At 45.8% G+C, this 27,174-nt stretch overlaps 1 protein-coding gene across 1 annotated transcript in view; it reads right to left on the reverse strand.

The window, feature by feature from the left end:
• LMO3 (LIM domain only 3) overlaps positions 1-26,921 on the reverse strand; it is a 64,417-nt gene extending 37,496 nt beyond the window's left edge. The window contains exon 1 of the mRNA XM_066589741.1: positions 26,790-26,921. Coding sequence (XP_066445838.1) covers positions 26,790-26,799 — 10 coding nt within the window. The 5' untranslated portion in view covers positions 26,800-26,921. The remainder of the gene's footprint in view (positions 1-26,789) is intronic.
• Positions 26,922-27,174: the final 253 nt, after the last annotated feature.

Consider the following 27,174-nt stretch of genomic DNA (forward strand, 5'->3'; position numbering starts at 1 on the left):
ACATCGTAAGAAGCCACCCTTTCTCACCGTGGACACGTTAAAAACACTCACTGTTGCCCTCATCCACTTGGCTCGATTATTGCAACTCGCTGCTGATCGGCCTCCCCAGCGCCAGATTTTACCCCCTCCAATCCATCCTGAATGTAGCAGCCAGGCTCATCTTCCTGTCCAGCCGCTACTCGGACGCCTCTGCCCTGTGCCGGTCACTGCACTGGCTGCCCGTCAAATACAGAATTCAATGCAAACTCACTACCTTCATCCATAACGCTCCCCACAGCACCGCGCTACCCTACACTGCCTCCCTCATCTCAATCCACCACCCAACCCACACCCTCCGCTCCGATGATGAAATCAGATTAAGCGCCCCTTTAATTCAAACCTCTCTCTCCCGCCTCCAAGACTTCTTCAGAGCAGCACCAGTCCTCTGGAACGCACTACCAGAACTATCCGGACAATCCTCGACACACACAACTTCAGGCATGCCCTAAAAACGCACCTATTGAGGGAGGCATACCATATCCCCTAAACCAAACCGCTCTGTACTCCACCTGATAGCATGCTCCCTGACCTACTGACTGCAATCCCTGTTAGCCGCTATCAACCGCCCCCTGCAGTCACACCGATTCAGTCACCACACAGCTTAAGGGTGCGTTCACACGAGCGTAGGCGTATTTACGTTCGCACGAGCGCAACGTATATTCGCCGGAGAGAACGTTTTTCGCGCTCGTGTGAACGCACCCTCAGTCTGATCATTGTCTATGTGTATAGCATCCCTCACTCTCCACCTCGCCATACTGTTCACATCTCCAGCCCCTTTACCTTCTGTATCACCCCATTATTTGTAGTATGTAAGCTCGGTGGAGCAGGACCCTTACCCCAACTGTTTCCATCAATCGATTACTACATGTAACCGTGGTTTTTGTATCTTTTTTTTTTGTATCTGTTCTCCCCTGTTTTGTAAGCGCTGCAGAATATGTTGGCGCTATATTAAGATTATTGTTATCATTATACATTACACTGTATGACGCCATATGAGCCATATATTATACTGCACGATGTCATACGAGGCATATATTCTACTGTATGATGCCATAATAACCATATATTATACCATATAATGCTATTTTGGCAACATATTATCTAGCATGACACCATATTAGTCATAAATTACATTGTATGATTCCATTTTTACCAGAAATGATCAAATATGGTGCCATATTATCCATATATAATACAATATAACATCTAAATAGCCATATAACACACTGTATGATGCTATATTAGCCATATATTATCTAACATGATGCCATATGCATGGGTCAGAAGCTGTATTAGTCAGCGGCATCTTACAATATCAAAGATGATGAAATTTTAACCATATAATACACTGCATGATGCAATATTAGGTATATATTACATTGTATGACACAATATTTTCTATACATTATCCAATATGACACCATATTAGCCATGTATTATCCAAAATTATGCTATAATAGCCATATATTACAATGTATAATGTCATCTTGACCATATTTTATCTAATATGAAACCATATTAGCCATGTATTACACTGTATGACACCATATACGAAAAACACTATCCAATATGACAAAATTGTGGCCAAATATTACATTGTATGAAGCCATATTAGCAATATATTAGTCAATATGGAGTAATATTAGCCATGCATTATTTAATATGCCGCCATATACTACACTATATGCTGCCATATATTATCCAATATAACACCATATTAGCCATGTATTATCCAATATAATGTCATATTACCCATAAATTACACTGTATAATGCCATATCAGCCATATATTATCCAAAACGACAACATATTAACCATATATTATTCAAAATGACATCATATTAGCCATGTTATCCAATATGACACCATATTAGCTATATAATTTAGGCCTTGTTCACATGAGCGGGATTTTAGCACATAATAGGCGTGTTAAAAAAATCGCAACTAATTGAACAAAAAAATAGTGTGAACGTGCGATTTCCAGCTATCAAGTCCTGAGCTTAATTAGTGGTGAAATTGCCCATTCACACGATCGAGAGCTGCGTGTTGCAGGAAAAATGCGCTGCTGTTCGGAATTCACTCAGTTGGTAGAAATCCTCCTAATGACTTCTAATGTCTAAACTGCAGACACCTGTCTTCTTTCCCGAGTGTTGTTCACAGCTAAACTCCCTTCCCCTCCCATTTTGTCCTGCTCCGATAGGAGTCTATGGAAACTCCAGCGTATCACGCACCAAAGATAGGTCAGGTCCCATGTTTTCTCGCAGCATGGATCTTTCACGGGCTCTTTCACACAAGCGTATATCAGCCACCATTTTCACGGCTGGCCGATATACGCTATGATCTGATGCATTGGATTCCAATGCATCAGATCACATGGCCGTATTCCTGCGGTGTAAAAGCACCCGGCTGGGCCAATATAGCGCCGGGCACTTTCACACTGGGCTGAAAAGATAGCCCTGAAACTATCTTTACTGACAGAATACGTCGGCCGCTGCATAGGCTCCTCTGGGAGCCAATGACAGCGGCTGGAGAAAGGAAGGAGTTTAGCAGCGTCAACCTCCCTCTTCTCTCCTCCTCTCTCCTCCCCTCCAGCTGTTTGCAGTGGGAGGGGGTGAGGTGGAGCTAAGCTCCGCCCCCTTCCATTGCTGGCTGTGGACAAGGGGCGGTTGCTTAGATCCACCCAGTCCCATTGCAAACAGCCAGAAGGAAGGAGAGAGGAGGTGAGCCGGCGAGGGGAAGGGAGGCAAAGGCATTGCTGCCTCGGAATACATGCGCCGGCGCCTGTGCTGTCTGAACGGGCGCACAAACATTAAATTTGTGCGCCTGTTCACGCATTTTTACAGCGCCGGCGGGCGCACGTAAACATGCTTACGGCCATGTGAATCCGGCCTTAGAGGCGTTCATCGTAGCCACGCAAGTCTTATCTTTGGAAGGTGTGAGTTTTTGGTGCGTCTAAGGTTCCTTCATCTGAATGTTCCTATAGAAAACCATTGGTTCTATTAGACGCAATCTTTTCGCGCACCTATTCTGCGCTAAAATCATGCTCATGTGAACCAGGTTTTACACTGTTTGATGTCATGTTAGCCATATATAACACTGTATGATACCATAATAGCCTTATATTATCTAATATGGTGCCATATTAGGGCTTATTCATACGAAGGTATATCGGCCCCGTTTTCACGGCCGTCCGATATACGCGACCATCTGATGGGCGATTTTCGGATGCGTAAAAACAGTCTGCCGGAAAAAATAGAGCATGCGGTGCGCATAGTTTTGGACCTATCTTTTTGTCCGGAATATGGGAGCCTATGAGAGCTGCCGGAAAAGGGAGGTGGGAGTGCGTTTAGCCTTGGCTCTGTTAAACTCCCTTCACCTTCCCTCCAGCTCTCCGCCCCTTACCGGCAAAGGGAGGGGGCGGCCAGGACAGGAGATTAGCAGAGCCCGGTATCCCAGGCGCAGTGTTTACATGCTGCACCCAGGCCGTCTGAACGGGCGCATAAACGGGAGACGTACATTGGCCAACTGATAGTTCCTGAACTATTTTTCATGCTGTCAGCGTATTTACGCTCTGTGTATTCCCCCATGTGAATGGCTGCATTGAAAAATAATGCTTTACATGGGTACACTATATGCGCTCGTGTGAAAGAGCCCTTAGGCTTTGTTCCCACGAGCGTATATCACGGCCGACCAATATACGCTATGATCTGAGCAGTAAAAGCTTGTGAATGGGCACACAAATCTAATGTTTGTGTGCCCGTTCAGACGGAATGGGCCCCGGCGCATATACACCAAGGCCGCCATGACGTCGCCCCTTTCCATTCCCCCCCCTTTGCCAGCTTACCTCTTCTCTCCTCCACTCCAGCTGACTGCAATCGGAGGGGGTGGGGTGGAGGTGGAGCTAAGCACTGCCCCTTCCTGTCCCCTCCCACTGCTGGCTGCGCACAAAGGACGGAGAGAGGAGAGAGGGAATCTAGCAGTCACGCTGCTAAACTCCCTCCCACCTCCCTTCTCCGGCCACTGTCATTGGCTTCCATAGGAGTCTATGCAGCGGCCAACGTATTCCGGCCCAAAAGATAGTTCCAGGACTATCTTTTGGGCCCGACGTAAAAATATATTGGTCAGCCGGGCGCTTTTACGTTGCAGGAATACGGCCATGTGATCACGGCGTGTATCGGTCGACCGTGAAAACGGCGGGCCTATATACGCTCATGGGAAAGAGGCCGTAGCCATATATTACAATGTATGATGCCAAATTTGCCACTTTTTATCTACTATGATGCCATATTAGCCATACATTATACCATATGATGCCATTTTGGCCATATATTATCCGCTATGAAACCAAATTAGCCACATATTACTATATAAAGCCATATTAGGCCTAAATTATTGAATCTAATGCCATATTAGCCACACATTATCCAATATTAGCTATATATTACACTATATATTGTCACATTAGTCATGTATTATCCAATATGGTGCTATATTAGCCACATATTACACTCCATGATGACATATTAGCCATCCATATATTATTGAATTTTGACACCATGTTAGTCATAAATTACACTGTATGACATCGTATTAGCTATACATTATCCATTGTGATACTATATTAATCATATATTATATATGTATGATGCCTTATTAGCCATATATTGCACTGTGTGATGCCATAATAGCTATATATTATCCAATATGATTCCATATATTATACAGTATGATGACATATTAGCCATATATTATTCAATATGATGCCATATTTACCATATATTATCCAATATGACACTACATTCGCTATATATAACAGTGTATGACACAGATTTTTTTTCAATATCGTGCTATATAAGCCACATATAAAACCGTATGATGCCAAACTGGCCACAAATGATCTAATATGAAGCCATATTGGCCATATATTATACTGTATGATGCCACATTGGCTGTATATTATCCAATATGATGTCATATTAAACATATATTACATGGTATGATGCCATATCAGCCATTGTATATTGCACTGTAGAATGCCAAATGAACCATGTGTTATCCAATATTATGCCATATTAGCTATATATTACACTGTATGATGCCATATTAGCCATATATTATGAAATATGATGCCATATTGACCATATATTATCCAATATGACACCAAACTAACCATATATTACAATTAATAAAACCATATCAGCCATATATTTTTTAATTTGATGCCATCTTAGCCAAAATTTATCCAATATGATTGCATATTACCGCCACAGGCCTTGCTGAAGCTCCAGATGGCAACTGATTTTATAGGCTGACAGAAAAGAGAGGTCTATCCTTTTGCTAAGATATGCTGGAAGCTCCCATAGACTCTTAAATGGGAGATGGAGGGAGTTTAGCTGCGTCCACTGCCGGGAAAAGATTACAGCTACCTCTAGTAAAGCATTAGAAGTCATTCTAAGGATTTCCGTGCTGCAGCGTATTTTTTTCGCTAATATGCAGTAGCCACCCATGTGACTGGACGACAAAAACGCTGATTTTAGCCTATGCTAGCTTCCAGAGAAGGAAGGTGGGAGGGAGTTTAGCAGCGTGTTTGCTAAACTTCCACCCCCTCTCCTCCTTCTCTCCGCACCTTGCTGGCTGTTTGCAATGGTGGGGGCGGGAGCTAGTTGCTTAGCACACTAGATCCCGCCCGCGCCACCACTTTTCCTTGCCAAGAGCCGGAAAGGGGGAGGCATTTTAGTGGAGCTAAACTGTCTTCACCCGCCAGATGGTTATCTAAACTCGGCGTATATGCGCCAGACCCGAGCCGTCTAAACGGGCACACAAATGGCAAATTTGTGAGCCTGTTCACGCAATTTTCGGTTGCACTGTGGCCGCGACACAACCAACTGAAAATAGCTACGCTCATGTGAAAGAGCCCTTAGCCATATATTAATAATATATCAATGTGACGCCATTTTGGCTATATATTACACTGTATGATGCTATATTAGCTATATACTACACCATTTGTCTTGATTTTGGCCATATTTTGTCCAATATGACACCATATTAGCCATATATTACATTGTATGAAGCCATATTAGGCATATATTATCCACAGTTATGCCATATATTTTAGCCTTATATTACACTGTATAATGCCATATTAGCCATATATTACACTGCATGAAGTGTAATTCCATATCAGCCCTAAATTACACGGTATGAGGCCACATTTGATATATATTTTGCAATGTGACATGATATTGGCCATATATTATTCCGTATTATACCATATTAGCCATACATTTTTCAAAATGATGCCATGTTAGCCATGTATTACTCTTCTTGATCAGCCATAATAGCCATATTTTACACTATTTGACATCATATTGTCCAGATATTAATCACAATGACACCATATTAAGATATATATGAAACTGCATGATACAATATGTTAGCCAATATGATGCCATATTGGCCATATATTATCCAACATGACACCATATTATCCATACATTATGCTGTATGACTCTATATTAGTCATATATCAAATACGGTGCCATTTAAGACATATATTATCTAATATGATGCCATATTAGACATATCTTTCAGTATATAACACCATATTAGCCTTATCTTATCAATATAACACCATATTAGCCATATATTACACTGTATGATACTATAAAAGCCATATAATACACTATATGATGCCATATTAGCCATATTTGTCCAATATGACACCATATTAGACATGCATTATCCAATATGATGCCCTATGTTAAACTTTATGATGCTATATTAGAAATATATTACCCAACATGATGCCATATTAGCTATTTATTACACTTCATAATGCAATGTTTGCCATATACCAATCCAAAATGACAGAATCTTAGTCATAAATTACAGTATAAGACGTAATATTTGCCATATATTATCTGAAATGGCACCATGTATCACACTAAGTGATGCCATATTAGCCATATATTATCTAAATTGACGCCATATTAGACATATTTTTCACTCCATGACATTGTATAATACCATACAGAATTTTAGCTATTTATTACACTTTGTATTATATGGCTAATATTGCATCATATTGGATCATATATGGCTTTTATGGCATCATACAGTGTAATATATGGCTAATATGGTGTTCTGTTGATAATTATATATGGCTAATATGGCATCACAGAGTGAGGGTGCGTTCACACAAGCGCATAAACGGCGCGTTTTTGCGCCCAATCGTATAAACGTGACCATCTGAGGCATTGGTTTCGAATGTATTCGTTCGCACGGGCGATTTTACGGCGCGTAAAAACGGCAACCCGAAAAAAACACGGAACATACGCGACCGAAATACGCGCCAATGCATATTCGATGGCCGAAAAGATAGTTTGCAAAGTAGGAAAAAACGATAATACGCTTTCTAGCTCTGGTCATGATCGCCGAAAAACGTTCTTTCTGGCGATTATACGCTGCGCATGTGCGAACGTAAATACGCCTACGCTCGTGTGAATGCACCCTCAAAAATATGTCTAATATGGCGTCAATTTAGATAATATATGGCTAATATGGCATCACTCAGTGTAATACATGGCGCCATTTTAGATAATATATGGCGAATATCACGTCTTACACTCTAATTTATGACTAAGATTCTGTCATTTTGGATAGTATATGGCTAACATCGCATTGTGAAGTGTAATAAATAGCTAAAATTGTGTTAGATTGGGTAATATATGGCTAATATGGCATCATACAGCATAACATGGCACCATATTGGAAAATATATGGCTAATCTGGCACAATGTTATATTGCTACTCTGACATCATCATATATGGCCAATATTGCATCATATTGAATAATATATGGCTAATTAGGTGTCCTCTTACATAATATATGGCTAATATGGCACCATACAGTGTAATATATGGTTAGAATTGTGACATATAGAAAAAAAACGCGTCATACACTGTTATATATGGCTAATGTGGTGTCATGTTGGATAATAGCCATATATTATCCAATATGATTCCGTATTAGCTATATTTTACACTGTATGATACCATATTAGCCATATATTATCAAATATGACACCACGTGATCCATTTATTACACTGTACATATTAGCCATATAGTTTCAATTTGATGCCATGTTAGCCATATTTTACGCTGCATGATGCCATATTAGGCATATATAATCCAAAATAGCACCATATTAGCTATATATTGTACCGTATGATGCCATATTAGCCATATATTACATTGTATAATGCCTATATCACACTTAATGGTGTCATATTGTCCACATAATATCCATCTACCGTATATACCGGCGTATAAGGCGACGGGGCGTATAAGACGACCCCCCAACTGTCACCTTATACGCTGGGAATACAGCGGAGCAAAAAATAGAAATCATTACTCACTTCCCCCGGTGTTCTGCGGCGCTGCTGCAGGCTGTCGCTCCCTCCTGGTCCCCGGCAGAGCATTGCTTTCTGGACGCAGGGCTTGAAATCCCCGCCTCCAGAAAACACACGTGCCTTCAGCCAATCACAGCCAATGATTGGCGTATAAGACGACCCCCGACTTCAGAGCAGATTTTTCGGGGTTCAAAAGTCGTCTTATACGCCAGTATATACGGTATTTATTTTGATGAAGCCATATTAGCCATGTTTCCCAGTATGAAGGTATATTATTTATATATTACCCTGCATGAAGACATGTTATATTCTGTATATTATCTTGTATGAAGCATATTATCCATGCATTAAAAAGGAATTCATATTACCCAATGTGAAGTTATCTTATCTATTACTTTGAAGCCATATGATATTATCCATATGTTACACTGTATGCAGCCATGTTGTACATACACCATTCGGTGTGAAGACATATCATGCTTTTACTTATTATCTACATTTTTCAGATACTTGGCGACTGTCCCTCTTCATTCTCTCTTTGGCCGTAGGAGACATCTGAGGTCTGCCATTTATGGCCAGCCATTACGCCCTTGTACTTTGTGGCCACTTCTAGTCCTTATGGCGGCCCACACTCCTCTCCGTTGGTCTCTGAAGTATCTTTCCCATTTACTAGTGAATGCCGTTACAATAAGCAGCGCTCCTCGGACGGCTCGGCCTGATGATTTAACATTAGTTGTTAAATAATTGAGACCTGTGAATTTAACGTGAAATATACAATTTTTAAATGTTATATATTAAGTGGAAAAGCAATTTACTGCCTTCCATTTCCCAGCAGCCGCTTCAGATAACAGCTCTCAAGGCGGCGGCCGCAGCCAATCAGCACGCGTATTATTGGCCTTTTAATATAAATGAAAACGATGGCCTTCATTCTGTGAAAGCTTCCTTAAACAAAACCCTGATATCGCACCGCAGAGCTGCCATGGAGCTTGTTTGCTATTACGAGGCCCAAATGTATTATTTATGCAATTTTCTTCAAAAAGAAAACCTGAAAGAGCAGATTTCATTTTGTCGTATTCAGCCGGCGCCATTGTCTCATGAATGTGAACATCCCGCGCTTTATCTGCTCTCAGTGTAGACGCCAATTTTCCTCCTTGTTTGAGGGTGATGCTTTAAAAAGTTTCCTCCGCATTCAAAATAACAGTTTTAATAAGTTTACAGATAACACTCGGTCTAATAGATCGCCTTTCATCGGAACGAACGCGCTCTCTGATGTGTTTGTGGTGGAGAAGGCTTCTTGGTGGAATGTCACCTCCAGGCTGTGTTATGGGTTAGCATTGAGGGACATAATGGAAATGTCCAGTCACTGATATAGCTAACAGCTGCTTATAGTGCGGGCTGAAGAGGCAGCAGCGCCCCATCGCCCCTGCTGTTGCGGTGAAGAAGAACCTGATAGATGGACGCAATCTGAGACCCTGGTCACAGACACTACTGTACGTACATATTACATCTTGTATCCAAGCTAGAAATGGTACAACAGGGTACTAGAGCCTCCATGCCTGCCCGTACCAAATCTTGTATCCAAGCTAGAGACCATACAAGAGGGTACTAGAGCCCCCATGCTTTCCCGTATCAAATCTTGTATCCAAGCTAGAGGTGGTACGACAGGATACTACAGCCTCCATGCCTGCCCGTACCAAATCTTGTATCCAAGCTAGAGGTGGTACGACAGGATACTACAGCCTTCATGCCTGCTCGTATCACATCTTGTATCCAAGCTACAGACCATACAAGAGGGAACTAAAGCCTCCATGCTCTCCAGTATCAAATCTTGTATCCAAGCTAGAGGTGGTACAAAAGGATACTATAGCCTCCATGCCAGCCTGTATCACATCTTGAATCCCTGTTAAAGGCGGTACAACAGGGTACTAAAGCCAACATGCCCAGCTGTATAATACCTTATAGCCAAGCTAGAGGTGGTACAACAGGGTACTAGAGCCTCCAATCCCACCCGTAGCACATCTTGTATCCAAGCTGGAGGCGGTACAAAAGGGTTCTAGACCCTCCATGTCCGTCCATATCACATCTGATATCCAAGCTAGAGACTATACAAGAGGGTACTAGCCCCTATATGTCAATCCATATCACATCTTATATCCAAGCTACAAGTGGTACAACAGGGTACTAGAGCCTCCATGTCTGTCCGTATCACAACTTGTAGCCAAGCTAGAAGCAACACAACAGGGTACTAGAGCCTTCATGCCCGTCTGTATCATGTCTTGTATCCAAGCTGAAGGTGGTACACCAAGGTGCTAGAACCCATATCACATCTTGTATCCGAGCTAAAGGCAACACAACAGGATACTATAGCCTCCATGCCAACTTGTCTCACATCTTGTATCCCAGCTAGAGGTGTTCCAACATGGTACTATAGCCTCCATTAAAGCCCGTATGACATCTTCTATCCAAGATAGAGGTGGTCTAACAGGGTACTAGTGCCTCCATGCACACCCATATCACATCGCGCATCCAAGCTAGAGGCATTAAAACAGGGTACTAGACCCTTCTTTTACGCCTGTATCTATGTACAGCAGAGTACTAGAGCCTCCATGCCTGCATATATCACATCTTGTATCTAAGCTAAAGGTGGTACACCAGGGTACTAGAGCCTCTTTGCCCCCTGAATTACATCATGAATTCAAGCTACAGGCTGTACAGCAGGGCAGTAGAGCCTTCATGTCCCCCGAATCATATCTTGTATCCAAGCTAGTGGTGGCCCTACAGTGTATTAGAGCCACCATATCCAACTGTATCTGATCTTGTATCCAAGCTAAAGGCCACACAACAAGGTACCAGAGACTCCATGCCCACCCGTATTACATCTTCTATCCAAGCTAGGGGTGGTACAATAGGGTACTAGAGCCTCCATGCCCACTTGTATCACACCTTTATCTAAGCTAGAGGTGACACAACAGAATAGTAGAGTCCCCATGCCCGCCTGTATCATGTCTTGTATCCAAGCTAGAGGTGGTACAACAGGGTACTAGAGCCTCCATGTATGCTTGTATCACATATTGTATCCAAGCGAAAGGTAGTACAACAGGGTACTATAACCTCCATGTCCATCTGTATCACATCTTGTGCGCAAGCTAGAGATGGACAAACAGTATACTAGAACCTCCATGCCCACCCGTATCACATTTTGTATTCAAGCTAGAGGTGGTACAACAGGGTTCTAGAGCCTCCATGCCCATCTGTATCATATGTGCTATCCCAGCTAGAGGCAGTCCTATAAATTACTAGAGCCTCCATGCCCACCTGTATCACATCTTGTATTTAAGCTAGAGGTGGTACCACAGGGTACTAGAGCCTCCATGTCTGCATGTATCATATCTTGTATCCAAGCTATAGGCGGTACAACAGAGTACTAGAGCCTCCATTCCTACCTGTATCACATCTTGCATCCAAGGTAGATGTGGTACAAGAGGGTACTAGAGCTTCTATGCCTGCCCGTATCACATCTTGTTTCCAAGGTAGTGTCAGTGAGCAAACCCAGGCCCCCCTGTGCTCCAGCCGGGGGCTCTGCTTGCTGAGCCATCCAGCCCCAAGACAACTCCTCTGCTAAAGCATAGCAATGATCCTGTGTTCCCTGGCCTGTTCCTCTGCTGTAGCTCTCCCCAGTTCCCAAGTAGGCCAACTATAAAAGCCTGACCCTGCCACTGCTCAAGTGCGTGATTATTGTGCTTCACAGCCTTAGTCAAGCTCCTGTCTGCTCCTCTATAACCTGCGAACTATTGATACCGACCTCTGGCATTCCTCCTGACCACGATACCCGCCTCCTTCTTTGTACCATGACCTGAGACCTCCTGTTGCCAAATGCTGGCTCTCCTCTGACTACTGTCTGGTCCTGCACAGCTACTACACCTGCGACTCTGGAAACACCACAAAATAATCACAACCAAATTGGGGTCCGTAGTGACCACCCTGTGGAAACAAGTGACAGAGCTCCAAGAATTCTGTGCCTCATACCAAGAAACATTTTCTGGATTACAGACACTGGTGCTGGATCAATAGAAGGAGATAATTACCTTACAGAAGCAACTTCTGGATTTGCATCATTCAGGCTCAGATGTCTGCATGCCACTGCCAGCAAAATTCGGTGGGGATTGTAATCACTATTGAGGTTTACTCAACCAATGCCGAATCTATTTTCAGATGTAGCCCACATTGCAAAAGGAAGAAGGTGTTTTCATCATTAACCTCTGCTCACTTGGGCCTCACCGTATGTGGAGACCAACAGTAATCTTCTCGACAGCCTCGCTGCCTTCACGACTGCTATGGAGCAAATCTTTGAGGATCCCAATCGCTGTGCTACAGCTTAAGGGAGGTTACACAACCTACGACAAGGGCGATGCTCTGTTGCAGAATATACGGCAGAATTTCGTCGCTGGGTGACTGATACCACACGGAACCAAGGTGCATAACTGAGCCAATTTCGATGGGGATTATTTAAGTGCGTAAAGGATAAGCTTGCCAGAGTGGAGACCCCTGATAACGTAGAAGATTTTATTCAGTTATGTATCCGAATTGACCAGAGACTTTTCAAGAGGCGAAAGGAGAGACTGTGGGGTTTGGGCACTAACACCCCTTATTCTTTTAGTCAATCCATGTTGAATCCCCAGCCAAGGACTGAAGCCAAACCAGAACTGATGCAGGTTAATGTCATCCGTAAACCGATTTCCACCACTGAAAAAGAAAGGCGCCGTGCTGAAAATCTGTGCTTTTATTGTGGAAGCTTGGAGCATTATGCTTTAAACTGCCCAAATAAGTTCCAAAGGACTTTCGCCCTAGCCAATGTCAAGATCACAACCAATGCAGCCGGCATGAAACAGGGGAATGCCGGAAGCTTTTTCACCTGTATTTCAAGATGGTGTGAAAACCCTTTCCCCACTCCACAACCTTGTCCTCCCAATAGAGATCTTAACGGGAAGTCAGCATGTTGTATTCAGGAGTGGGAGGAGACCTCAAAGACTTAAGATACGCTCTTGACAAAAACATTGCTACCAGACTTAAGTCCATACCCGTTGATATGGAGACCGTGAATGGGTCACCCTTGTCCTCAGGACCAGTCACACAGGAGACAATCAAACTAGAACTCCGCAGGAAGCCTGACCATCAAGAAACGATCAGCTTTCAGCTCATCTCATCCCCTAAATTTCCGGTGATTCTCAGGATCCCCTGGTTCTCTACCTATAATCCTTCTATCAACTGGGAATCAAAGACCATTGCCTTCCCTTCAGAATACTGTAAAGAGAACTGCAAGATGGCGCCATCCACCCCTAAACCAGTGTAAGACCCCTAGGATTGTCAGCAGGACTGTGAGAAGTTACTGGTTCAATACTAAATGTTCAGGAATGTCTGCAGCAAGTAGAACGATGACCAACTACCACCTATGATTGCCCAGTAGAGTTGCTCCCTATTCAGTAGAGGTGCTTCTATTCAGTTCAGGTAGATCTACAACCTTTCAGAACCAGAGTTGAAAGTAATCTGAGAATACCTGTACGAAAATTTGAATAAGGGGTTTGTTCGACCTTCTTCCTCCCCGCTGGGGCGCCCCTATTTCTTTGTGGAAAATAATATCACAACCCTGTGACCATGTATCGATTACAGGGAGTTAAATAAGATTACGTTTAAAAATCGCTACCCCCTCCCCTTGATTCCAGAGTTACTAGAGAGACTCTGCTTTGCTAAAATATTCACCAAACTAGATCTAAGAGGGGCTTATAACCTTCATGGATTCGCCCAGGATATGAGTGGAAGACTGCATTTAGAACAAGGTATGTTCATTTCAAATATGTGGTAATGCCCTTCGGCCTCTGCAATGCCTCCACTACCTTCCAGCACATCAATGACGTATTCCGAGACCTGTTGTACCAATTTGTGGTGGCATCTCGATGACATCCTTATCTTCTCTGACAATTTGGAAGAACATCACAGGCACGTCCGGGTGGTCTTGGAACGACTCTAAAGGAAAAATCTCTACATCAAACTAGAGAAGTGTGAATTTGAACAAACCCCGGATGCAATTCCTGGGTTATATCATCTCTGGAGATGGCTTAAGTATGGACCCCAGCAAGATTAAAGCCATCACTGATTGGCCCATTTCAAGAAATGTAAAGGAGGTACAGACCTAATCAGATCTGCAAATTTCTACAGAAAATTTATTAAGGACTTCTTAAAGGTAATCTCTCTTATCACCTCCATCACAAAGAAAGCACAAGCATTTTCTTGGTCCACGGAGGCGCAGTTCGCTTTAGACAAACTAAAGACTCTTTTCACTTTGGCACCAGTGCTGATCCACCCAAGACCAGAATTTCCTTTGGTTGTTGAGGTAGACGCCTCTGACTCCACAATGGGAGCTTTCCTATCACAACGACTCAGAGATAGGATGCAACTACAACCTTGTGCCTTTCTGTCAAATACCTTGTCAACCGCAGAGAACTATGACATCGGAAAGAAGGAGCTTCTGGACACTAAGGTTGCCTTAACTGAATGGAGACACCTCCTGGAAGGAACTCATCACCCAGCAACAGTCCTTACTGACCATAAGGACTTAGAATTTCTCTGTACAGACAAGACGTTTTTGGTAAGACAAGCAAGATGAAGACAAGTAATGACAAAGTTGAACCTACTTTTCTCGAGGTTCAACTAGAAATGGCAAGGTGGACGCCTTGTCCAGGATTTTATTGAAGCCTGAAGGGTGATCAAACATGGACTGCACTATTCTGTCCCCAAGAAACTTTTTTGGGCATTCTGCACTCAGAAAATCTGCTAGCTAAGTTGAAAGAAGGACACGAAAATTACCTTTTCCGAAGTCCCTCTAAAGATGTGGAGCTTGTTTTTAGGAATGGACTGTGGATGTGAAAAGACCAACTATATGCCCCCGAGGCAAGTCAACTCGAAGTCCTTAAATTGGTCCATGATTCCAAGCTTGCTGGTCACCTTGGGGGTCACAAAAACTTTGGAACTCTTGTTTCGTTCCTTCTGTTGGCCAAATTGCATGAGGGATGTAAAGAGGTATGTCACCTCTTGTGATGCAAGTGCTCAAAACAAGATGCCACAGGTTCGTACTCTGGGTTTCCTACAACTGCTTCCAGTTCCATCCAGGCCATGGAAATCTATATCTATGGACTTCATTGTGAATCTCCCCCCTTCAAAAGGAATGACTACCATCCTGGTTGTCATGAAATGACTTATGAAGATGGCTCACTTCATCCCCATCAAAGGAATTCCCACTGCCAAGCACACCGTGGAGTTGATGATCTGGGAAGTTTTCTGACTACACAGAATTCCTGAGTATGTGATCTTCGACAGAGGGGTTCAGTTCACGTGAATATTCTGGAAACACTTCTGCATGGCCCTGGGAACTACCATGAATCTCTCCTCCACCTTTCATCCTTAGTGTAATGGTCAGACCGAGAGTGCAAACCAGACTCTGGAGCAGTATCTCCGCTGCTTCATCTCCCATCTCCAGGATGACTGAGTGGATTATTTATCATCAGCAGAGTTTACCCACAACAATGCCCAACATAATTCTCCCACTTAGAGCCCTTTCTATGCCAACTACGGTACACATCCTGTCTTCATTCCTGGCCTTCCTATCAACACTCCTGTTCCGACTGTTAACCACAGACTGATGGCATTGGCTGAAGGAAATGAATGAAGCCTTATGGGAAGCCCAGGATCAACACTGCCAATCTGTTCTTACCTTCTGGGTTGGAGAAAAAGTGTGGTTATCAACCAAGATTTTGAAGGCTCACATTCCCTCTCCCAAACTTGGGCAAAAGTTTACTAGACCTTTCCAGATTAAGAAAGGGTCAAGCAGGTAGCATTCCAGCTGGAGTTCCCAGGCAGGTTGAGAATTCATCCCGTTTTCCACGTGTCCTTATTAAAACTATTTCAGGAAAACACCTTCTTCTTAAGACAGCAACCGCCTCGCCCTCCTGTAAAGGGACAAGACCAAGATGAATTTATTGTGAAGGAGATCCTTGACTCCAAACAACATCAAGATTAAAATATTTCATACAGTGGCAGGGAAAGGCCAGAGGAAAACTCCTTGGAACCGGACCGAAATGTACATGCCCCAACATTCATGAGCGAGTTCCACAAAAGATATCCAGGGAAACTCCCACCTGGGATGTCCGGAGGCCATCTTTGAAGGAGGGGGCTACTGTCAGAAATCTAACCCAGGACCTCCTGTGCCTTAGCCGGCTGCTCTCCCTGCTAAGCCATCCAGCCCTTGGACAGCTCCTCTGCTTAAACATAGCAATGATCCTGAGATCCCTGGCCTGTTCCCCTGTTCTAGATCTGCGCAGTTCTCAATTAGGCTAACTATAAAAACCTGACCCTGCCACTGATTAAGTGCGTGATTATTGTGCTTCACAGCCTAGGTCAAGCTCTCCTGTCTGCTCCTCTACAACCTAACTGAAAACTACTCATACCAACCTTTGGCATTCCTCTTGACCAAGATACCTGCTTCCTCCCTTGTACCACGACCTGAGATCACCTGTTGCCGATTCCTGGCTCTCCTCTGACTACTCTCTGGTCCTGCATGGCTACTACACCTGCAACTCCAAATATATCGGCAGAAACACCACAGCTAGAGGCAGCCCAGCAGAGTACTAAAGCCTCCTTGCTCGCCTGTATCATATCTTGTATCAAAGCTAGAGATTGTACAACAGGTTTCTAGAACCTCCATGAATGCCCATATCACATCTTGTATCCAAGCTAGAGGTGGTACTATAATCAGTGTATCTGTGAGATACGGACTATAGCCCAAGGAGAAACCCCGGAAAATACTGATCTTGAATCAAAGAAAGCTCGGTCTCCACTGGGCTCTTGAGGGTGAAAAACCCCTCATAATCCTGACTAATGGAGTCTCAACTGGAAGGACAAGAAGTAAAGCTATTGTTAAATTCAGGCCAACCTAAAAATCGTTGTGCGATCTTATCAGGACTGCGCGCTGAGTTCTCCGTGGATAGTGCTGATAGCATTGTTACCCATTGGAGAACAAAGGAGCTGAATGCAGATAAGAGCCCTCCGGCTATTAACTGCATTCAGCTAAGGCTTCATTTGCATGCTAATAAGCTATTAAGTAGCTAGTTTATGCAAAATGATCGCTCAAAGCTGTCACTCAAACTGTCGTTTGAGCGATCATTGGTCCGTGTAAATGGGCCTTTACACATCAAACTAGGCCATTGAAATGAATGAGCCAGTGCAAATACGCAATGCAGATTTAAACAGATGGGCGTGTTCTTGTCCTCTTATGCAGCCATGCTATTCACGGTGGCATAACGGGACGAAACAAAACCATTGATTTGCAACATAGCACCATGTCAGCACCAAGTGCAGAGCACCCCGCATATTATGGGGGCAGCCTGGCACCATGTTGGCACCATCTATGGTAAGTGCAGAGCTCTATGCATAGTGTGGTGGCAGCCTGGCACCATGTTGGCACCATATGTGGTAAGAGCAGCGCTCCCTGCAAATTGTGGTGGCAACCTGACAGAATGTTGGCACCAACTCTGGGTAGTGCGGAGCTCCCTGCATATTGTGGTGGAGCCTGGAACCACATTGACATTATCTATGGTAAGTGCAGAGCTCCCCGTGAATTGTGGAGGCAGTCTGGCAGATTGTTGGCACCATCTCTGGTTTGTGCAAAGCTTCCTTTATATTGTGGTAGCAGCCTGGCACAATGTTGTCATCATCCCTGGTAAGTATGGAGCTCTTTGTATATTGTGGTGCAATCCTGGCACCAAGTTGGCACTATCCATGGTAAGTGCAGGGTTCTCTATATATTGTGTTGGAAGCCTGGCAGAATGTTGGCACCATTTGTGGTAGGTGCGGAGCTCTCTGTATATTGTGGTGGCAGCCTGGCAGCATGTTGGCACCATGTATAAGTGCGGAGCTCCCTGCATATTGTGGTGGTAGCCTGGCGGAATGTTGGCACCATCTGGGGTTTGTGCAGAGCTTCCTGTATATTGTGGTAGCAGCCTGGCACCATGGTGACACCATCCATGGTAAGTGCAGCAATCCCTGCATATTGTGGTGGCAGCCTTGCACCATGCTGGCATCATCCCTGGTATGTATGGAGCTCTTTGTATATTGTGGTGGAATCCTGGCACCTAGTTGGCACTATCCATGGTAAGTGCAGAGCTCCCTATATATTGTGGTGGCAGCCTAGCACCAAGTTGGCACCATCTATGGTAAGTGCCGCACTCTCTTCATATTGTGGTGGCAGCCTGGCACCATGTTGGCACCATCTGTGGTAAGTGCAGAGATCCATGTATATTCCGAGGGCAGACTGGCACCGTGTTGGCACCATCTTTGGTAAGTGTGCAGCTCTCTGTATATTGTGGTGGCAGTCTGGCAACATGTTGGCACCATCTATGATAAGCGTGGAGCTCCCTGCATATTGTTGTGGCAGCCTGGCATAATATTGGCACCATCTAAGGAAAGAGCGGCGCTCCCTGTATATTGTGGTGGCAACCTGGCAGAATGTTGGCACCATCTCTGGTTTGTGTGGAGCTTCCTGTATATTATGGTGGTAGCTTAGCACCAAGTTGGCATCCGTGGTAAGTGCGAAGCTCACTGTATATTGTGGTGGCAGCAGTACACTATGTTTGCACAATCTTTGGTACGTGCGGAGATCTCTGTATATTGTGGTGGCAGCCTGGCTCCAAGTTGACACTATCCATGGTAAGTGCAGAGCTCTTTGTATATTGTGGTGGCAGCCTGGGTCCACGTTGGCACCACCTGTAGTAAGATCAGCGCTCTCTGCATATTGTGGTTGCAGCCTGGCAGAATGTTGGCAAAATCCATGGTAAGTGCGGTGCTCCCAGTATATTGTGGTGGCAGCCTGGCAGAATGTTGGCGCCCTCTCTGGTTAGTGCGGAGCTTCCAGTATATTATAGTGGTAGCCTGGCACCAAGTTGGCACCATCCGTGGTAAGTGCAGAACTCTCTATTTATTGGGATGGCGCCATCCATGGTAAGTGAAGCACTCCTGGTATATTGTGGTGGCAGCCTGGCACTGTGTTGGCACCATCCGTGGAAGTGCGGTGCTCAGCATTTCCTGGTGTAATAACGTGAGCGTCTTCAGTTTTCTCCTAATAAATCTCCAATTGTCGAGTAATGAATAGTCGCCCCACCTCCCCCCACCGCGCGACGGACGCGTCTGACAAAGTAACGTCGCTGCAGATATTACATTATCATTCATATTAAAGAATAACCCAACGCCAATCAATAATGCATTGCAGTGTAACACGCGGCGGTGGCGGCGCACACAGAGATTCATCGCTAAGCAAATACTGGAGTCGATAACGGGAATTATCCGCCCTTTAACTATTTCACAACACAAAATGTCAATAATCGGATGTTTTATGCAGCGGCGCCAGTTCTGCTTTATTGCCGATTTACATATAAATTGCCTGATTTTAGCTGCGACGTCTCTGTTTCTGATCCGCATCTCTGCTGAGAAGCCACAAAGCTGGAGACCCCCCCCCCCATTAACCCCTTCATGACGGGGGGTAACCGTCTGCCGAACCAGGAATATGGAGAACAGAGATGTATGTCAGCGCAGCTGTGACCTCCCGGCAGGGGATAAGATGGCGCTCTGCATGGCTGATGCCAACCAGAGGACCTTATAGCCAGATCTCCACATTGTCTTCTCTCACAGGAGACAATCAGCCCTGGAAGGAGTTGGGGGTTGTCAAACCGGGAGCTCTATCATCTGCCACCAATGTGAAAGGCTTCTTATGGTCTCCAGTCAGTCGCCTCCCCTGCTGCACCTCTACAACACTTTGACCAGCATTAGATTTTGGCGTAATCGGCAGGATGATGTCCCCAGTGGCAGAACAGTAGCAGGACAGTGGGGCGAGGGGAGTGGAAGGTGGTGGAGTGTCAACCAGAATCCCCAAGGACACAGGTGGGAGAAGCCCCGCCCCATTCAAGGGCACAGGTGGGAGAAGCCCCGCTCCATTCAAGGTTACAGGTGGGAGAAGCCCCACCCTTTCAATGACACAAGTGAAAAAGCCTCTGCAGCGTCCCATAGGGTGACCCCGGACACAGGGCATACGTTGAGGAGCTGGGTGGACAAGATGAACACTGGTCACAGTGGCACTCACCATGCTCCCTCCCGGAGGGATGCACGTAACCTTGGCCAGGGCAGCGCTGGGCCTCTTCTGGGTACCCCTCGGAAAGGGATGCCTAATAGCTTTGCGAACATGTATAGGGGTTGTCATGTGTGACGCCACCGTTCCGTTACCCACCAGAAAAACCCTCAACGGTAAATAATTGAGCCGAAGACTGGAGTTACGTACCTCAGGTCCCTGGGAATGGTCAGGGCCTAGCAAAACTTTACTTCGTATAAACACTGGGTGAAAGGCAGTTACACAGAACGGACATGCAGGCAAACAACAATATTTTAGTACCTCTACGCGGTGATCCTTAGACACAGGACAGCTGTGTGGGAACTGCAAGGTTAAAATACCTCTGCATAAGAACTTGGTCTTAACTCACCACCAACACGCTCACGCTCTCTCTTTCTTTTGGGGATCACTCCTCCACGGTCACTGGCATACAGATATTCGGGAACCGCTCTTCCTCCTCCATTCTTCACCTCATGGGAGTTGAAGGTACCCCCATGTGGCTGTCACTCTCAGTGAAACTCCCAGAATCAAAGAACCAAAACTCTCCCGTCACACCCAAAGTACTCAGATTTATATCTTCACTTACACCAGGTGACAAGACAAATTGATACATTGCAAGCATCTACCAATCTCTTGCAAACACTTAGCTCCTCATTTGCTGCAGATGTGCAATACACATAACAGAAGGACTAGACACTTTTGCACAGCGTACCTACAAAAGACATGACATGAATGACCATAAGAAGGTGCCAGCAACAGAGACTTCTGGTCACTACACCTCGTCCCTTCAAGGGCACAGGTGCGAGAAGCCAAACACCTTCAAGGACACAGGTGGGAGAAGCCCCACCCCTTCAAGGACACAGGTGGAAAAGCCTCACCCCTTCAATGGCACAGGTGGGAGAAGCCTCACAGGGATGAGGATCATTTATCCCAGCCCCTATGTAGGTCTGGATGCCCTGGAGGCAGAGGGGCTGCTGCATTGGTGAAGGTAAAGTGAGGCTTGGCGAGTAGGATGGCCCACAGAGACCAGCAAGCTAGTCAGATTGGCGGATGGGCCCAGCAGGAGACGTGGACTTGCTGTTTTAATGGCTGTTTAACAGGTTTTTGCAACCCTTCTCGTGGGTGGAGACCCCCTTTACCTGCCGAGATCCCACTGGCAGGCGGCCGGGATTACTTCATGACGATCATAAGAAATCTTCCCATCCTTCCTGATAAACATGTGCGGCTCGGACTGCCGGCCCCGTCACTGGCGACAGAACTGCGTGTCTTATCAGTCAGGCGGAAACATTTCCATATGTTACAGTCTAATCACATTCCATTGATGTCCCCGGGCGAGATGTCGCGGATACCACGAACGGACTCCGCGTTCTCGCTGCATGGAATATTATCACTTCTTCTGCAAAACACAGAAATAGCTTCAGTGCCAACAAAAGCGGCGGGAAGAGATGCAGCGATGAGAAGAGACGCAGTGATGGGAGGAGACGCCGCGACGGGAAGAGACGCCGCTGCAGGGGGAGACGCTGCGATGGGAAGAGACGCCGCATTGGGAAGAGATGCAGCGATGGCAGGAGATGCAATGATGGTAGAAGATGCAACGATGGGAAGAGACGCCGCTGCAGGGGGAGATGCCGTGGTGGAAGGGTATGCCGCAGTTGACCCTCTGGTTCACTGCTACTGAATCGGTGGTAATCGCGGGATTAGCGCACACCATTGCTGTTACCCCCTACTAACCCCATAAACTGAGAGGACGGCATGTTTGTGAGAGAGAAAGGCCCCCAATGTCTCCCACCGAAGACCCCTGTGACTCTGACAACATGTCTCCTTGGCCCCTACGTAGTCAATTTCTCCCTCTGCACTCATCTTACCGACACAGAGTTTTGGAGACCTCTGGCCTCCTCCGATGGTCATGTGAACTCAGACTACCTCTGATCTACTTGGGTTTTGTGTTCAGTTTCTAGTCAATATCTCAGTCTGTGTGATGCTGCTACATGGATCTACCACTAGAGGGGGACACACTTCTGTCACAGTTCTGTCTTCTGTCCGCCATCTGTAGAAGGGACTCAGCAGAGGTGCCCACCGCAGCCAATCAGAGCTCTGCTTTCATTCTCCTCCGGCAGCATCTAGTTGCTCGCGGTGGGCAGCTCAGACAGTTTTCCTTTGCGTCACTTTTGATTTATCTCCTCCGGGGAGCTACAAGTGTGTCTGTGCTTAAATAAGGCGCCATTTTCAGGTTATTTCAGGGGGATTCCTGAGTAACGCAGGATGTAAAATGTCCTGGGACGCATCATCATCATCATCATCCATTCATCCATCTCCGTCAGCTTACAACCAGACCGGATGCCCCACGTCTCTCACAGGGGTTCACGTCGTATTATACTTTTGGCACATCCCTTACCATCTTTTGCTTGTCTTACTTTACAATATTCTTTTTTCTCAGAATCCAACGACAGCGTCCAATCAGAACCCTTTCGACTAAATGATGCCCCTTTGTCTATAAGTTACGCCCCTTGTGTGCAGAATAAAGGGTTTTAATAAACGTGGTGCACGGCGCAGATGCTATCTTATTGGCAAGATGGAGGCAGAATTCCAACGCATCTCGCTTGGTAAATCGCCCCCAATATTTTAGAATGTTGAGTTGCGTCAGGCAGGAGCGCGACAACAATAGATGCGGAAGATGCAGTGACATTGGGCCCTGGAGCCTTGGGGGCCCATAGCAGGAGACTGGTACAATGATGGAGACTCTATGTGGGGGGGGGGGGGGGGCATTATAGATTTGGAGCCCTTCATGTTACGCCGTTGTGTGCGGTCACTGTCCACCATGCTGCAGAAGCCCTGCCCACTTCCGCTGAGTGTATAAGCCTTTAGATTGTCAGCTCTTGCGCTCAGCAGTCTTCTCTATATCTTTATTAACATCATCACATTTTCGTCGGTCGGAGAGTGAAGATGCCGCGAGCAGCACCGACCCGGACCCCTGACCAATGAGGGCCACTGGGGGTGGTGAAACTGCTGCAGCATCACGCATGCGCCGCAATACTCCAGGGCCAAGCAGCTTTATGCAACGCCTCACGTCCCATCTGCCAATAAGCGCCGAAATGTCACTTTCCTGTCGCTCTACAATAGAAACATCGGCCTTTTATTAAATGAGCAAATATAGTCGCCGCGATGAGCCACCCGCTTGCCGTCTAATGGAGGCGCATCATTACGTCCCGTCTGATTAGTGGAGTACAATCAATTATTCACTACACAAACATGGCGGCAGCGACAGAGGTGTGCGCCGCGCACGTGGTTAATTCCAAGGACACTAATTAGGTACAACGCAAGCAGCGCGATGAACAATGGCGACGAGGAGCGGCCCGCAGAGCGAGAGGCGGCCCTTCAATCTCCTAATAAGCCGGATCCCCTTCCTTAACAGGGTCAACAAAAAAAACCCTGAATGAGAGAGGATGAAATGTAGATGAAGGAGCTGCGCGGTCGGCCGGCGGCCCCGGGGATTCGCATACGTAATGGCGTTCTGCTACTTCTCGACTTTATAATCAAACAGTCGGCAATTATCCAAATTATTGACAGCAGATTCCTCATTTCAACTGCAAATTAAGGACATTAATAAAGCTTTCTAATGCAAAAGTGACTAATTAAGGAACGGAGCGAAGCTCTGAAGCTGCGATATCAAACCGTCCACCACATATTGTGGAAACACAAGGGAACTCATTAGTTTAATTATCAAAACAGCTAATTAAAATTACACAGTCGCCCAATTAGTTCTTTGCGCTTTTTCCTTCTTTTAATTGACAGGATGGAGTTAAAAAGGTATCCGGTCGCCTCGCGGAGGGAGGGGGCGGAGAGGGGGCTGGAGGGTATTTCACGCTATTATGTTACCTCGTCATGTGGCAGATGCAGAACAGGCATCATCCACAGAGCAAAGGTGGGCGGTGGGCAGCCAAGGGGCAGAGGGGCAAGCAGAGAAGGGGCTTGCCATATAGAAGGGCTGTTATAGACCGTCATCCACTCTGCGTCAATACAGAGCCTGAATAACACCACCATACAGTACATGTTTACAGAGTGCATAAATATGCCACCACATAATGCCCTTACAAGCAGAAATACCGCAACCACATTGTAACACCGCCATTCAGTGCATAGCTAACAGCAATATATCATACTACCATGTAATGCCAAATACCACTACCATACAGTGCATAGCTATCAGCAATATATAATACTACCATGTAATCCCAAATACCACCGCCATACAGTGCATAGCTATCAGCAATATGTAATACTACCATGTAATGCCAAATACCACCGCCATACAGTGCATAGCTATCAGCAATATATAATACTACTATGTAATCCCAAATACCACTGCCACGCAGTATATGCAGAACACTGAAATATAGTATTGCCATAAATAACACCAGCATGTAGAGTCCAAGTAATACCGCTATCTAGTACATAAATAGTGCAACGCATATACTGTATAAGACTATCCTATCTTACATAAATAATACAACTATATGGTTCAGGAGGTGTGGCCAGATCAGGGAGGGTGGGGCTATAAGACTGCAGTGATGTTACCCTATGGTCAGGAGCCGTCATTTCTTTGCAGGGTATTTGGGGGGTGCGTGATTGGTGCATCCTGATAATACCTGCAGCTACAGGGGGGCCTCCATGGTGTATTGTACTATCAGTAAGAGCAGTGCAGTATTGGGGAAGGGCAGCGAGGACAGGAGGGGTCAGCACGCCTTCCGCTATGTCCGCAGGACGGTACACTTAATGTCCTCCATAGAAGCTTTAGCCGTTACTCGTAATTCTACTTAAACCTGAAGTGATTGCTCCATTAAACATTCATGTGACGACTTCTCGGATGTCATTGAACAATTTCTATAAGGTCCACAGAAAGACGAGAGACCGCGGCAGCACACACGCCAACCATGGCAGATCCTGTAGCCTTACATCAAATCCCACCAAGGACAACATCTGCACGGAGTTTGTATGTTCTCCCCGTGTTTGTGGGGGTTTCCTCTAAAACCATACAGAAAGCCCCATAATATCAAGTTCTGCGGAATCTGATGCGCCATATTGATGAGGACTCATTCACATGAGCATATGCGATTGAGCAGTGGCCGCACATGCTATATAGATAAAGCTGATGTATACAGGATGAACAGTGAGCTCAGAGCAGTCACCATAGTGGATGAAGGTCACAGGAAGCAGGGACTGACACTGTCTGTGAGCTCAGAGCAGTCACCATATTGGATGATGGACACAAGAATCAGGATCTGACACTGCACTGTGAGCTCGAAGCAGTCACCATAGGGGATGATGGACACAGGTAGCAGGGGCTGACACTGTACTGTGAGCTCAGAGCAGTTGCTATATGCAATGAGGGGCACATTAAGCCAGGGGCTGACACTGTACTTCTGTGAGCTCAGAGCAGTCACTATGTGGGATGAGGGGCACATTAAGCCAGGGCTGACACTGTACTGTGAGCTCAGAACAGTCGCCAGAGTGGATGATGGACACAGGTAGCAGGGGCTGACACTGTACTGTGAGCTCAGAGCAGTCGCTATATGCAATGAGGGGCACATTAAGCCAGGGGCTGACACTGTACTACTGTGAGCTCAGAGCAGTCACTATGTGGGATGAGGGGCACATTAAGCCGGGGCTGACACTGTACTGTGACTCAGAGCAGTCGCCAGAGTGGATGACAGACACAGGTAGCAGGGACTGACACTGTACTGTGAGCTCAGAGCAGTCACCAGAGTGGATGATGGACACAGGCAGCAGGGGCTGACACTGTGCTGTGACCTCAGAGCAGTCATTATATGGGATGAGGGGCACATCAAGCCGGGGCTGGCACTGTACTGTGAGCTCAGAGCAGTCGTCATAGTGGATGACGTACAGAGGTAGCAGGAGCTGACACTGTACTGCGAGCTCAGAGCAGTTGCCATAGTGGATGACGGACACAGGTAGCAGGGGCTGACACTGTACTGTCAGCTCAGAGCAGCCGCCATATGGGATGAGGGGCACAGAAGTTCAGGGATGTGAGTCTGCTATAATCAGCTGGAAGATAAAATGGATTCTCTGCGTGACGGCGACATCCGAGGGCGCAGCACCAACTCACAATTACCTGAGTCCATTACATTTGTCACGGTGACGTCATTGTCGCACTCTATTTCGGAGCTCTGAAATGCGTGTTTCTTTCCCAACGCTTTGTCCGGAGAGTCTACAGTAACTGCATTCAGCCACGCCAGCGATGGGTCGTGAGGGGCGGCTCCCACAAAGGACGACAAATGCTCCCAACATGGTCCAAAATGGAGGCAACAGACTGCGAAACGCAGAAAACATTGACATTTATAAAAAAACAGGTTTCACATTAGATAAGAGATTAGTGGCGGCGGCAGCGGCGGCGGCGCCGGAAGCCGAGAACCTGATTAAGGCAATTTAAATGCTTCCAAAGTGGTGAGATTAAAATCGCAGAAGAGGCGACCGCTTCCACTTATCTGTCCTGTTGG

The sequence above is a fragment of the Eleutherodactylus coqui genome, chromosome 2 (genome assembly GCF_035609145.1).
Source record: "Eleutherodactylus coqui strain aEleCoq1 chromosome 2, aEleCoq1.hap1, whole genome shotgun sequence".
In the NCBI taxonomy this organism is placed as follows: domain Eukaryota; kingdom Metazoa; phylum Chordata; class Amphibia; order Anura; family Eleutherodactylidae; genus Eleutherodactylus; species Eleutherodactylus coqui.